Genomic DNA, 16,028 nt, shown 5'->3' with positions numbered 1-16,028 from the left:
AAATTCAGATATTTAAATCTGAAATTTCACAGTGTTGTAACTGTAGGTGTCCTGACCTAACTCTGAAGGCAGCAGCATAGAAGTAAGGGTGGCATGGTATGGTATGGTATTGCCACCCTTACTTCTGCGCTGCTGCTGGTGGGGCACTGCCTTCAGAGCTGGGCACCTGGCCAGCAGCCACCGCTCTCCGGCCACCCATCTCTGAAGGTAACACAGAAGTAAGGGTGGCAATATTTCCTTCCCCCTCACTCCCCTTTTATTTATTGGGACCCTCAGTTTGAGAAACACTGGTTTCCCAGTGAAATCTTTATAGTATAGGGTAAAAGTACACAAAAGACCAGATTTCATGGTGGAGACCAGATTTCAGTCAGTGATGCATTTTGCACGCCTGTGAATTTGGTAGGGCCCTAAACATCAGATGGGAACCATGCTAGTAAAACTGCTTGAAGCTGCACCGCTAGTCATGGGGAGTAAGAAGATTGCTCCAGCAACTGTAATGCTGTCAGCAGAACTGTAATGCTGTCACAACTGTTGTTGCAGTTCAAGAAGTCTTAAAATCCAGGGGGAAAAATATATACTGTTAGGGGTGCTTGTCTATTTTTGACCTGTTCTCATGCTTTTTGTTTATTTTACATTAACCTTACAGCTTACATAGAAGTTGGATCTTAAGAGTATACCTTTATTTTATGTGATTTACAATAATACATCAATTATGTGTTTATTGAATAATTTTGAAAAGGTTTGATACTTCATTGGTGTTTTTTTCAGCTTGTTGACAGGTGTAAATTCTGGTTTGGTCAGTTTTGAAAGGGCATATGTATGGTGCAGTAAAAACTTGTTTAAGTCACAGTAACAGAATTAGATGTCTAAAATTTGTCAATTACCTTGCAAGAAATATTGGTAATTTATCTGAGTGTGGACTTTAGCCGGTGATACTCTTCATTTCAGGCAGTAGCAGGACTCCTGGCAGATGCTCGTTCTTTGGCAGACATAGCTAGAGAAGAAGCTTCTAACTTTAGATCCAACTATGGATATAATATTCCATTGAAGGTAAGTAACTGGTGCTTTTAGCACAAATTCATTCTTTAGGTTTCCTTAGATCCCATGACAGGGAAGGTAGCCTGTTTTGAATTGTTTTACTTGAGGCATGTTTATTTCATTAAATTAAATGTTCTAAACTCCTCCCTTTTTTTTCCCCCCCAGCATCTTGCCGACAGAGTGGCCATGTATGTACATGCCTACACACTATACAGTGCTGTCAGACCTTTTGGCTGCAGGTATAAGTTTTTTAAATGCTTGTGCTTGATTGTGAGAATCTTTATTCAGTGCACAATAGATAAATCTATCTTGGGTATTTATAAGGTGATTTTTCACCTTGGTGTATCTGTGCCTTCGTGCGTGTGTATCTATCTATCTATCTATATCCTAAAAATAAGTGTAATTATATTAGTAATATTGAGGAGGACTTCAGGTAAAGAGCTCACATGTCTGTGTAAAGATGCATTTGATTACTAGGCAAAATATCTAATTATTCCTAAATTTTAAAACTGAGACACTTGTGCTGGTAACTTCCATGGGAATCACGAAAGCAAAATTGTCATTTGAAAATTTGCTTCTCTGGCCCTTTAGCTAAGTGAGGCATTGTAAATACAGTGATGCCTATCTTAAAAGACAATCCAAGGGACCAGTAAGTCAGTGACTCAAGAAAGATGGTCTTTAGCTATAGGTCGAGCAAAATTATACTGACAACTTTGGGGATGAGGGTACCCAAAAGGATAAGTTGAGTTACTTGTTGGAAGGTAGTATGTAGTGGAGATTTCACTACAAGAGCAATGATGAGACCTTGTCTATTGTGTGCAAAAAAATCAAGGCAGTATAATTAATCTTTGTAATTTAGTGTGATTTTTGTAGCACCGTGCATAACCTGTCTTCTAATATCTCGTTTTCTTTATTCAGTTTCATGTTAGGGTCTTACGATGAGGATGATGGTGCTCAGCTTTACATGATTGATCCATCAGGTGTTTCATATGTGAGTATTTTGAAATAGCCTCAAATATCTTCTGACCTAATAGGGTCATGGAATATAGGATTTTCTCTTTGCATAGTGGTCACTACTGCTGGATGAAAGTTGAACTGGTAGTGTTGTATGGCATTGGTGTGGCTTGTCTGTTTGCAAACTAAGTACTCTTGAGATAGACCTCTTCAGAATCACTGTCAATTGTAATTGACAGCGTTTCTCACACCTGGTATCACTTATTTGTTAAAGATGAGTGTCAAGGACATCTTTGGAAAAGTAGCTTGTCTGTTAAACCCCTCTGCTAAATGTGTCAGAAACCCAGCACATCACTTTCTTTGTTCTGTCTTCTGAAGTCAGGTATTAGTAGATGGGACTCTGACACAAAAAGCATGTGGCACTGTAGTAAGAGTCCCACTTACTAACGGCTACCTCCAAGTAGACTCCCTTAAGACACTGCTTTAATAATGTCACATCAAGACAGACACATCTCTTGTAAATCATAATGCTTGACAGGGCTATCTCTGAATAGTCAGCTAAAGAAGAAACAGGACAATACAAGGCCATAGACAACAGCAGGAAGTGTAGTACTACTGTAACAGTAAAGCCCTGTGCATTTTATATCCCTAAGGACGTGCTTAGTAAGATCATTTGTAAGGCAAGGAAATCTTTCAAAGTATGGATAGCTAAGGATAGTCTCTACGCCTTGATCTGAATTTCCTGATTTAGTTTTCAGGTGCAACCTAGATATATATTATACACAAACTATATTAAAAGAGCACTAAGGTTGCAGAGACTCAGAAATTAAATGTTAGAATTAAAATTGCATCTGCTTAAAAAGGCTTATGGTTACCTGGGTCCTCCCGTTTACCTTTTTTAAATGTTGGCACTCCGGCCGTTTTCAGTCTTGTGGAACTCTCCCAGTACACCAAGATCCCTTAAATATCAATATCAGCGGGTCAGAGCGCATCAGCCAGTACTTTTAAACCTCCTGGATGCAAGATACTTTTGAACACCCTCCGTAGTCACATTTTTCAGTGGCAAGTGTTTCACTATCAGTGTAAGCTGTGAATACATCATCCGGCTTCTTTCCAAATGCAAAACGGAAACGTACTGACTACATCTGCCTCTTCTGTATCAACAGCTTTTCCATCCCTGTTGAATAACTGACCGATACCAGTGCTAGGTTTTCTTTTGTTCCTGATATTTAAAAAATTACTACTTATTGTTAATCCTATTGGTGGTAGCTTTTTTTCATTTATACCTTTAACTTTTCCTGTCAACTGTCTGTATTTAATAACTGATAATTTTTAGTCTTTCCTGTTGATTTCCTCTTTCTGTTGATTATGATTTTTTTTTACTGCTCCTTTCATGTCTCTTTCTTAATTAGGATTTTTTTAAACCAAAGAATCATTCTTTATTGACACTGGAATTGTGGGGTTTGTGGGGCATCTAGTAATGTTTTCTTAAACAACTCCTAAATATAATTCACATTTGTATTGTTTAAATTTTTCCTCTCACTCCCTTGTGACCATAATTGTGTTAAAATTTGAGAAACTGTCCCTATTAGAGTCATAGAAAAGCATGTGTGTATCTTGTGGTATATACATACACCTCTACCCCAATGTAACATGGTCCTCAGGAACCAAAAAATCTTACCGTCTTATAGGTGAGACCGCGATATGTCGGGGTAAGAAGAGGAACTGCCCCTCGCCCCAGCTCACCTCTGCTCTGCCTCCGCCTCCTCACCCGAGTGCGCTGCCACCGCTCTGCTTCTCCCGCCCTCCCTTCCAGGCTTGCCGTGCCAGTCAGCTGTTTGGCGCGGGAAGCCTGGAACGGAGGAAGGGCGGGAGGGCGAGAAGCGGAGTGATGGCGGCGCGCTCAGGGGAGGAGGTGGAGCGGAGGTGAGCTGGGGCGGGGAGTGGTTCCTCTGCACTCCCCTCTCCCCCCCGGTTACTTGCTGCAGCCCTCCCTGCGCCCCAGCTCATCTCCCCTCTGCCTCCGCCTCCTTCCCTCAGCGCGCTGCCACCACTCTGCTTCTCCTCTCTCCCCCCAAGGCTTGCCCGAATCAGCTGTTTGGTCAGCAAGCCTGGGAGGGGAGGGAGGGGGGAGAAGGAGAGCGGTGGCGCACTCGTGGGAGGAGGTGAGCTGGGGTGGGGGGCCCGCAGCAAGTGTGTGTGTGGGGGGGGGGACAGAGGAACCGCTTGCGGTAAAATGAATTTGGATATAACGAGGTAAAGCAGCCCTGCTTCCCGGAGCACTGCTTTACCATGTTATATCCGAATTCATGTTATATCGGACTGCATTATATCAGGGTAGAGGTGTACTAGGTCAGTGTTATATTACTTCACCATTGAATATTACGGTTAAAATTGAAACTTTGCAGCACAACAGTTTCACTTTGGAAATTTCAGCTATTGGTTTATTTTCATAGTCTTGTTTGAATATATTTAAATACTTACGTTGGGCATGAATATTCATAGAATCTGACACTTTGCATTTTATCCTAATGAGCACCTCTTTGAGTAAACATATTTTACTATAGCAAATATCTAACAGATATATACTAACCATAACAAGCACAGGTATTGGTTAGCTATTCCTAGCTAGTTTTAGACAAATCACATCAATGTCTACAGTAGCTTTTTATGGAAAAGCTTCTCCTTCCATGCACAGGACCAGCCACACAGGGGGAACTTCAGAGCCTCTGTAAAGAAGGTTTTAAATTACTAGGAAACTATGGTAGGTAAAATGGAAATTAGGAGGCTACAAATTTGAAGAATAGCCAAAGATCTGAAAAAACAAGTAACACGTTCTGTTAGTATCAGAAGCAAGAAACATTGAGAATCTGTGGGTCTACTGCATGGCTAGGGTGTAAAAGATACAATTAAGGAGGATCAGGACACTGCAGAAAAGCCTAATGGTTTCTTTACATTAGTCTTTACTGCAGAGGATATTGTGAAGATACCTTTATTCCCTGATAAGAGTAGGTATCAAGAGAAGTTGCTGGAGATAACTGATAAATTAAAGAGTAGCAAGTTGCCAGTGCTAGATGGCATCCATCCAAGAATTCTGAAGGACTTTAATAATTAGGTGGCTGATCTGTTAATAAGAATATGCCATGTCTCAATATACTGGAGGGTAGGAAATGCTGTACCTATTTTTAAAATAGTTGCTGGGATGATCTTGGAATTGAAGACTTGTAAACCTTTCTTTAAGCTGATTCAAAACTGGTAAAACAAATACTACTGTACACAACCTGTGGAACTCAGCGCCACAGGATATCATTAAATCCAAGGATTTAGGATTTAAACATTATTAGATATCTGTGTACTGAGAGCGTTCATGCTTTTATAAAGATAAAAACTTTTTTTTTTTTTTTAGGAAAGATGTAAACCCTATATGCTTCAGGTCATAGTTAACATGAATGAGGTTAGCAAGAAACTACCTTTGTGGACAGATTATTCCATAATCGTCCACTATAGGGCTTCTTCCTCTGAAGCTTCTGGTACTAGCCACTGTCAAAAGACAGACTGGACTAGACAGACCCATAGGCATTTCAACCTTGTGTTTCAGTAGTTTGTGTATTACATTGACTTCTGTGCTGTGAGGTATAAGAAGGTGAGTCACTGATATAGATCTCCTTTCTTCATCAAATGGTATACGTGGTTAAACTCCACTGTATTTACCACTGTGCTTGCAGTGCAAAAATTAGGAGATTAATGCTTCCTTTGTGACTAAACAAATGTTTGGTGACCACCTCTCCCACATAAGCATGAGGAATACAGAAAACGTATTCTGCAAAGACACTCCAGGGCACATGAAACTTTTAAAGCTGCAATTTTGGGGGTCCAACAAAAATCAGTAAGAACAGCTAGGCTTTAACACGTAAGATGCTTCCAGGCAGAAACAGACCAGTGGGAGTTCGGCAAAGGAGAAGGATGGGAAGGGACAGATGGCATGAGGGGAGATGTTGGGGAAAAATAGTGACAAGGCGGCGTGTAGAGTGGTATGTCAATTCCCAGAGATGGATATATGTTGTCCAGCCAAACGGACTTTTTGGGGACGGAAGTGATGAGACAATTCAAAGGGCATGTTTAGTTTTGTATGCGGTGTTGCGGCCAGGCTGACCACAGGGTATTAGCGAGAGAAGGGGGATGATGTAGCATCTTTTGTTGGACCCACCTCTGTTGGCGAGAGAGAGGCAGGCCAGCTTTCGAGCTGGCATGGAGCTCCACCTCAGGCCTGGGAGAGGCACTCGGCGTCACAGCTAAAGGCCAGGTGGAACAGATTGTTCAGCCTGAGTAGTGAACACATTTCAAGGGACCATTGGAGATGAAGTGGCCTGTTAACACCCCTCTAGTCATGGGGGGGAGGGAAGGGGGAGGGCAGCTGGGGGGGTTTACTCGTTGGTTATATAAATTATTGTAATAAACCCTAAGTCTAGTGTGTCTGTTCAGTCCATTATTTTTAGTATGTAGCTAAATTATGAATTTAAGCTCTCAAGCTCATATTTTGAAAGTGTGCAGGTTTCCTTTGAAGATGAAGACTGATAGGTCAGATATAGAGTGATTGCTTTGTGAAAAGAAAAGGGGGACTTGTGGCACCTTAGAGACTAACCAATTTATTTGAGCATAAGCTTTCGTGAGCTACAGCTCACGATGTATCCGATGAAGTGAGCTGTAGCTCACGAAAGCTTATGCTCAAATAAATTGGTTAGTCTGTAAGGTGTCACAAGTACTCCTTTTCTTTTTGCGGATACAGACTAACACGGCTGCTACTCTGAAATTTGTGAAAAGTGTTCACACACGAGTGACCGGTATTTGTCTTTTGTCATTTTCCTACATTCATTCAAAAGTGTAGTGATTGTCTGGTTTCACTCACATAGTTGCTATCGGGGCATTTAGTGCGGTGGATGAAGTACACCAGGTTGCGATAGGCATGTGTAGGACCCATCAATCTTGAAAGATGTGTTGTGGAGAGCATTGATCATTCTAGCAGTGGAGGGGTGCACTCCACTAAAGAAATAGATCACATCATGGAATGGACCATCCAAATACCACAAGAGAACCGGCTTCAACATTGAATTTAAACCTCCTCCAACTGCACACCCCTAGGTGTCACCTGCCACCACACACTGGAACCCATACTACAGGGTACCATCAAATAGCTACAACCCATACTTGATGGGGACCCCATCCTGAAGGAAATCTTTCCTGAATCCCCTCTTCTGGCCTTCAAATAACCCCCTGAGCTCTTCAAGCTCATCAGAAGTAAACTCCACACAGACCAGGACACACTAACTCAAAGTGGCACCAGACTCTGCCAGAACCACAGATGCGAAACCTGCTTACATATCTCCACTGATACAATGATCAACACTCCCCACAACACACCTTTTAAGATCCATGGATCCTACACATGCCTATTGCTACATGTGGTGTACCTCATCCAGTGCACTAAATGCCCCATAGCAACTATGTGGCTGAAACCAGACAATCGCTATGCTCTCAAATGAATGTAGGAAAATGATCAAAGACAAAAACACAATATCGCTTATGGGTGAACACTTGTCACAAAGTGATCCTTTGAGGATGAGACCTGATATAGAATGAAACTTGCACAATACTTTCAAAAGACAAGCGTGGAAGCTTAAATTCATAACTTTGCTAGACACTAAAAATCATGGACTGAATAGAGACACTGGATTTATGGCTTATTACAACTATCTGCAATCCCCTAACAATTCCATTCCCCCCCCCCCCCCCCCCCCCCCCCCCCCCCCCCCCCCGCACACACCCCATTTCTACCCCAGATGTTTCCCCTACTCCCTTCCCTTCCTCCTTATGACCGCGGGGGTTACCTTGAAATATGTGTTAACTTCTTATGCTAAGCAATCTGTTCAAACTTTGTATTTAGCAGTGACACTTTGAGTTAATTTCCAGTCCTAAAGAAGAGCTCTGTGTAAACCTCGAAAGCTTGCCTCTCACCAACAGAAGTTGGTCCAATAAAAGATATTACTATGCCCACTTTGTCTGTTAAGTTTTTGGGAGTTTTCACTTATTCTGTTAAAACACCAGTATAAATAGGATTCCACTCTGAGGAGTTTACTGAGAAAGATGTTTTGTTGTTACTGTAATATTATCTACAGGTATACTCAGAGTTCTACATTGTAAACTACTAGTTCTTACAACTAAAGAATATTAAAGAAACCCTCCTTGTAAGAAAGATTATAACCAAACTTTAACTAATCTCTTCTTTTGTTGCTTTTATAGGGTTATTGGGGGTGTGCCATTGGTAAAGCCAGACAGGCTGCAAAGACAGAGATTGAAAAACTTCAGGTAGGATGGTATTAATAATATAATATACAGTATATCCAATTATTTTGTACTAATCCATTTCAAGACAGATATTCCTAGCTACCATTGTTGTGCTGTAACTTTTAGGTTTTTGAAGGTAAGGTTTAGTGGGCATCAGTGCACTCTGGCACAAGGGAGGCTAGCAAGTAGATGAAGCTACTTGCTCTGTACAGGAACATTTCCCTATAGCCCACTGTGACTGGAACATCCCCTAAAGAACAATGAATGAGGCTGCAGCCCCATCTCTTTCCTATCCTGAATGACCAGAGGAATACTATGAATTGTACTAAAATATACTGTCATGGAGAAGTAAGATCAGAGATGTTTGTTCTCATCAGGTGAAGCACCAGCCAGTCATCTTGCTCCCTTTCAATATACTTGTTGAGTATCATGTTGATATCATTTTTTCTAAGAATTTCTTAAAGCAGTATATAGATATACTGTCAATAAAGCTTTTTATGCTATATATATATATAATGTAGCATAAAAAGCTTGGATGGCTATATTAATGATGATTGGCAAAAAAACTTGAGTTTTGCAGTACCTGTACCAGCTAAACTTGTATACCAACTTACACTGTCAAATGCAGTATATACAGAACACAAACCGCTTTTAGAACTGTTTTTGTTAAAACTTTCCCCTCCACCTATGAAGTTTGGCTCACATAAATACAACTGTCTGGCCTCCAAATGAGAGGTTTAAAAACCTCTAAATATTGCCTGAAATAAACGTAATTACTCTGAAGTCAGATTTTGAGATCCTCCAAGGCTAATGTAAGGCTCCATTGGAAAACCGGGAATCTCTTCTTCCCAGCGGTAGAAAGCTCCCGTTTCTACATTTGAAGTCACAGATGATGAATTTGAAACTTTTACTAATCCAGTATTGGAACATTGCCCATCTTTCCGCACAAGCCTGCATAATTTGGGGAGGGGGCAGTAAAAGGACACCTCTTAGAAAATAGATATCTATTTTACAAGGAGAAGGGGAGAAGAATAACTTTGAAGTTGCTCAGAGGTTTGGAAACTCCCAGGAGAAATGGTTTAGTAGACAGAGCATAGGTAAAGTAATCAAAAGCATGTGGAGTAAACTGCATTTATTAAATGGTTATTGAGCCACATATAAGGAAGTGTGTTATAACTACTTAAATTGTTTCAGGTTTGCAAAGAAACTTGAAAAGCAATATGTTAATTTATTACTATTAACAGGAGAGTTTGGGACTTTCTCTCCCAAAGAGCTCAGTTAACCTGCAAATATCAGTCATCACACCTTTGTTCTATAGTGCTCCTGAAGTCAGTTAATTGTGTAAAATACAAATTATTCATCTAATAACTTGGATATATTAGACAACCTTTGATTTAAGAGTGCAAAAAATGGATTGCTTAGCTTGTGCTAGAGATTATGTAGGGCTTTCTGTGCTTTGGTGGAAAACTGGTAACAGTGGTTTCTAGCAAATGGAGAAGAATGAAATTGCAGTTACGGACTACTTCATTCACTGGTCGTGTTGCTCCTTAGTGTGAAATGGACTAATAACAAAGTCTTCATGAAAATATTTATTTAAACTGAAAGCCCAGACACCTTAGCATGATAGTGTTCCTATGTGTGAATTACATCAGAACACTATGAAGAAATACAATTAAACTCGTTCAGTTTTGGTGTAAAAAAATTAGATTGAGGCATTCGAAAATACTGGTGGCTTACAGCAGTCAGCCATGCCTTGATCCAGAAACACTCTCTTACTAGCTTATCTGGGGCACATCCAGGTGGTAGGAGACAATTTAGCAAAAAGCTCTTGTACAGCTTTTTGTTGAATTCCTGAAACCTGTCAATTTCGTAAACACTTACGAGACTGGAGGAACTATATCAGTTCAACATGTTCTCTTCCATAATACTGCAGTTGAATCTTCCTATAATACCATATAAGTATTTTGTTTTTAGAAGAAAACCCCTTGTAAGATAGGATTGTTGAAAGTTCTTATAAGTCAACAAACTATAAATGCAACTAACTTTTACCTGAACAGGGAACATCATATGCAAAAATACAACCTGTTGCCCATAAACTGTGCTGATATGGGGAAACCAACCTGCCTTTTTCCCTCCTCTTAGCTCTGCTCTGATTAAATAGTGTATTAGTTTCCTGTTAATACAGCGTTAGATCAACCATGTAACTGTATAAATTGTTATAATCTTATTAAAAATGGTATCCCATTATTTTATGAAAGGGTTCCAAATTGTGGGAGTTACAGTAATGCAAAATACAGATGGATTGCTTATTATCTTGAGACTTAAGTGGTTTCATATCAAAACATTTAAATTTATCTAATGTGCATTTAGACAGTTATGTAAAACTAATACTTGTTTTGGTTGACTGCGCTGAAGTTTATTTAAACATGCCTCATGCTAATAACTTCTGCAGTACTGTTTTAGGATCTTAAATTTAATTTGATTTCTCTCCAGCTCTCTTGTCTAACTTACATTTTATTTACTATAAAACACTGTATACACAAACACATAGTGCATCTGAGAACATGAACCTACTGAAACTAGTAAGCCCTTTAAAAGAGCAGGAAAAAACTGATTTACCACAAAGCTCACTTCATCTCCCTCCTGCATCTTTTTTTTTGGCAGTCTGAAAATGTACCTACCAGTTCTTAAAATTTAGAGATCTATGGGAATTTAATTTGGTCCTGGTTTATGCTACATTTTTTTTGAACCACCATTAAAATGTAGCCCATTTTCCATATCTTGTATCTTAACAAATTGCTTAATTTGCTTAATTTTTATAATTAAATTTCATTTAATCTACTGTATGTGTCAGGCTGGATTTGATCAGAGATCTGTCTTAAAAGTTCAGTCTAATGTTCATACACTGTGTTGAAAATATAGAGGCTAAAAGATAATGCTGACTGTATCCTTGGCATCTGAGAAACAATGCTGTGTCAATTTCAGAATATACCTTGCTGCATTTGAGTGACATAGCTTACTCCTGAGGGTGTTTGTTAATAATGCTTTCTTTGTATGTAGTGCTAGGATTGTAGCCTGCTAATGTCTTCCTTATATTTCCAAATATTGTCTGATCTTATCAGTGGGGCATAATAATTCAGTATAAACAAAATAATCTCCAACGCACGTTGACATGGCTGTCATTGTCTGTAGAGAACTTCCAGCTGTTTGGTGGTGCTATCACAGTAATGCAAAGCAGTGTTCCTTCTAATTTTTTCCATCCATGTGCAGAATGAATTTTATGTGCAGCACCAATATAGAGGTAATATGCGGAGTTGCGCCATCACCTACATACTTTCACGGCTGCCCTTAGCCCACCAAGAGCTCCCAACATCCTACTGCTAGTACCTGGCTGGGTCTTAGTGAAGGTCTGTCTTCAGGTGACATTTGCAGTACCTATCTGTTCATTCCTACAACCTCCTTCCACAAGGATCAGTACATGCTTCACTGAAATACAGCTGCCTCTGGGGAGGAAGATCAACAGCCAGCTAGGTCAACAGCACAGAGAGCACTGTGCAGCAGTTTGGAAAGACAAGGGGAATTTTGGATAGGAAAAATCTTTTCCTCCTATGCAAAATGCTTGAGATATTTAATGTTCAGACAGGTCTCCATCTGTAAAGGTCTCATCTGAATGTAAAATATAATACTGCAATTTAGAAATCAAAGTAAAAGTTTGTTTTTAAATCAGGACACTAAGGCTCAAATTCCCCTTACTACCATCCTCTTGTATTAACAATACAAAACACTTGAGAAGTCCTATAAACTATTCAATCTTCATGTTTATATTTTTACACTGGATCAGCTTGGACAACTAAAGTAGCATGGTGAAGTTTACCTTCAGCTTCTCATGGACACGTACAACGTTCCAGTGTCTCGGTTATTACAGTGAAACACACACAGCTCTGTAAATGTACACAGCACTTTACAAACGCATGGGCTCAGGCAAACTGCCACTTGACATGAAGTTCTCCCACTTCTTTCCATAAGGCCACTCACATCAGTAACAGTTACATGAGTAATACTTTGCAGGACTAGGCCCCTAGGTAAACCACGTGTCCTCCGGCCCACAAAAAGCTTTGCAAACACTGAGGGGAGGTTTAAATCCACAACAGGGAATTGTTGTCACTGGAAATCAGACAAAAACATTTCCATCAAGTCCTAGTTTTGGTAATGTCCTTTTAAAACTCAAATGAAAAAGCCAACAATATTTAGTGCTTTTCCTTTATAAATATCAGTGTTTTACAGAGGAAGGTCAATATCATTATTCCCTTTTGGAAAATGGGGAAAGTGAGGCATGGTGTGTGTGTGGGGGGGTGTTACAGAATGAACATCCCCAACCTGTGGCCAGAGCAGATACATACTCTCTTTGCAGTTGCTGTATCAGACCTGTGACTCCTGCACACTGGTCTAATAACATTCCGTGTCACACCCGCTGTAACCATGGCCTTTTTCCATTCCTTGGCCCTTTTCTGTAGTGGCCTATGCATAGCTAGTGGGGAACCCAGTTCGGTCACATGTAGGAGGTACAGTGTTCTCTGTGCACCCACTGAACAGTTACCCAGTCACATGTGAGTGTAACCACAACAGTTCTGCTGCATTGGGGGACTTTCTGTGGCCACCTATGTTCCTGGATGAATTTCAGCAAAAGTGTGCAAAGCTGACGTTCACCCTAATGAGGGTTGAACGCGGCAACAATCAGACCCCCTAGTTTTCATAAGAGGAGCTCAACCAAAATATGCTTATTAGAATTTGTCTTAGCTTTATTTGTCTTACCTAGAGACTATTCCTTTGCAATCTATAAATGGGAAAGGCTCACTCCTGCAGGCTCATAGTTAAAGCTTTCATGGAATGCTTAACACATGCTCTTATTTCTGAATTCAGAGCACAGTTCAAGTTGAGGGACAGTGTTATATTGATCCAATGACTAACCTCAATGCAAGAAAATTTCTGCCAGCTGATCCAAGTAATTGGTCTCTTATGCAATTGTAAGCCAGGAACAGTGAAATACTATTTTTGCCATTTTTTAAAAGCATGAGAAAAAATAATGTAGATCGTGTAATGGTGAAAAAAATTAAATGATAGGTAATGGCCAAGAATGAGGTTTATAAGACCTTTACAAACCGGTGTGGAGCTTGCTAGAAGCATTGCTCTGGCAGACTACTGACAGTTTTATTGAGGCATTATCTCCTACCTAATCAGATGGTGAGAAAACACATTCTGCTAATCAAGATACTGTGCTGGAGCGGGGAGAGGCATCTCCCCTGCCAGTGCTGCAGTCCAGCTGGCTGGGGGAGAGAGAGGCGTGTCTCCTGTCCCCCCCGGTAAGTGGAGACAAGCCCCAGGTTTCCAGAGACTTTGACCTATTTGTCAGGTGCATGTTTGAAACTTGTTCAAAAGTTAATCTGTACCAAACATATAAAATTAGAAGTAGCAAACTGCAAGGTGACTTGAAGTGACGGACAATATGGCCTGCTGGAGATTACATATAAAAATCTACATCCAGAAAAGAGGGGAGAGGTAAGGAAGTAGCTACACCTATCCTATTAAAGCAAGTCTTTTCCTTCTTAGTACTGTCAGATTTTAGACAGCCAAGATTTATAGGGGAACAGCTAAGCATATTGCAGTGAAGATACAGAAGCTGGGAGGGGATGTGGTTTTAGTGAAATATTTTTCCTTTTAAGTGGTTCACATTATGAAGAACTACTGTATTAATCGCATCAAGTGGTAGCTGTAAACACTTAATACCTCAGAGTGTGACTCTGTATTCACCCAGGGAAAAGTTTTTTAGTATCTCTCAAATTCAGCTTCTTCTGAGACAATTCATGTGCTATCTAATGTTTAAATTTCCCACGTGTTACTTTGGATATGAACACTGAATGATACAAGTAATGCTTTGAATGATAAATTCAGTGTCAAGCTTTTGATATTGTCTGCAGGATTAACAAATCTGAGATGAAAAAGGAGGCCAGGGATAATGTCTAGCCAAACCATGTGGCCTGCAACCCTTTGTAACATCACAAGACTAATAGATCTCACTCTTTCACAAGTAACTTGTGTGCATAAGTGCAAAAATCAGTTCTGTGGTGCATGCAATAGTTATACAAAGATACTGGTGTGTGATATCTTAGGGCTTGTGTCAACACAAACAGTTAGTTCATGGCAAGATGGGGTGTAAATCTACCCCATCCGAGCCTGCTGTGCAAGAGATGTCTGTCTGGACCTGCTGCTGCCCATTAAAAGTTCCCTAGTGTGCTCTGATCTACTCTGCTTTGAAATGAGAATAGATTAATGCGTACGAGGGAACTTTTATCGTACAGCAACACGTGAACATTTAGCACAAGTCATGCTGGAGCACAGTAGACTTGTATCCCATCTTGTTGTCTGTTTGTCCAGATATGATCCTGTCTCCGTTAAGAATCAATTATTGGGGAAAGGGAACGAGGATCTTCTAGTTTTGTGCCTGCATTAAATCAGCATGACAGGATGTGTTGCTTTTCCACTATTCTAAAAGGAGGAGGTTGTTGAGATCTGATGTGTATGAATGTTTTTACATGAGCTTGTACCATGTACCTGGAATTTAACTTTGTAAACGTTACCATTACATAAATTTGTTAGTCTCTAAGGTGCCACAAGTACTCCTGTTCTTTTTGCGGATACAAACTAACAGCTGCTACTCTGAAACCTGTCATTATCAAGTGTGAAACTTTATGTTGCGCAGCTGTCAGTGGACTGCCTCAGGACTTGCTATAACTAGATGAGTTTGAGGGAAAAACTGCAAAATGAAAAACTAATCCTCTGTTCAGCCTCCCAAGGTCTGTCTTATCAAAATTAGAATAGCATTTACCAGTAGGACACTACATGTAAACCGGAATGCCCTAGAGACTCTTGAAGTATGATTGTTAGAACAGTTGCTAAGATAGAGATGCATCTGTTGGTATGATAGTCTCATGAGTTACAGTCTGTCAAAAGGCATCAAGGTATAAATCAGTAAAGGTATGCATGCTGAGATTTATAGAAAGCTGTTCAGTTGAAAGGGACACAAACTGAAGATCTGTGTGTCTGAGTTGTCTGTAACTGAATGAAAATGGGAAAGAACTTTTGGGACTCATACAAAAGTAGCAGTTTGAATAAAAAGTGAAAATAAAGAATTAGATAATTTAATTTGGTTCTATTCTTGACTGAGACCGTGGCAGGATTGTGCAGGAGATACTCTTGTTTTGTTCCTGCATAGGTAATATACTTTGGTAGATCAGCCACCAATATCCTGGCTTTCCCCTAGTGGATAAGTGTTTTCCAAAAATACAAAATGTTAAATTCTCAACTAAATTGTACATTCCTTACCCACAGATGAAAGAAATGACTTGCCGTGATGTTGTTAAAGAAGTTGCAAAAATGTAAGTTTCCTTTCTTCTGGCCTTTCATCCTCAGTGCTCTTTTTTCCCTCTTATCCCTCCCTTGTGAAAAATAAACAAACCTCAATAGATCAGCAAACTGGCCCTAATATGGAATGGAGTCATTTTAAAAAAAAAAGAATTGGAAGCTTAAAGTACTACTCCTGTTCCTAGGGCTGTCCCTGTACTAACTTTGGTAGCTTTAGAATCTTCTTTCCCTATTTTAAATGTGTGGTTTCCCTCCCTCCTTGCTGTGTGAAAGAT

At 40.0% G+C, this 16,028-nt stretch overlaps 1 protein-coding gene across 1 annotated transcript in view; it reads left to right on the top strand.

The window, feature by feature from the left end:
- PSMA3 (proteasome 20S subunit alpha 3) overlaps positions 1–16,028 on the top strand; it is a 28,355-nt gene that overhangs the window by 7,797 nt on the left and 4,530 nt on the right. Inside the window, exons 4-8 of the mRNA XM_037901182.2 lie at positions 949–1,050; positions 1,204–1,277; positions 1,957–2,029; positions 8,290–8,355; positions 15,721–15,767. Of these exons, the coding sequence (XP_037757110.1) occupies positions 949–1,050; positions 1,204–1,277; positions 1,957–2,029; positions 8,290–8,355; positions 15,721–15,767 (362 nt within the window). The remainder of the gene's footprint in view (positions 1–948; positions 1,051–1,203; positions 1,278–1,956; positions 2,030–8,289; positions 8,356–15,720; positions 15,768–16,028) is intronic.

The sequence above is a fragment of the Chelonia mydas genome, chromosome 6, assembly GCF_015237465.2.
Source record: "Chelonia mydas isolate rCheMyd1 chromosome 6, rCheMyd1.pri.v2, whole genome shotgun sequence".
Classification (NCBI taxonomy): Eukaryota; Metazoa; Chordata; order Testudines; family Cheloniidae; genus Chelonia; species Chelonia mydas.
This window is presented reverse-complemented; position numbering and strand designations above follow the sequence as displayed.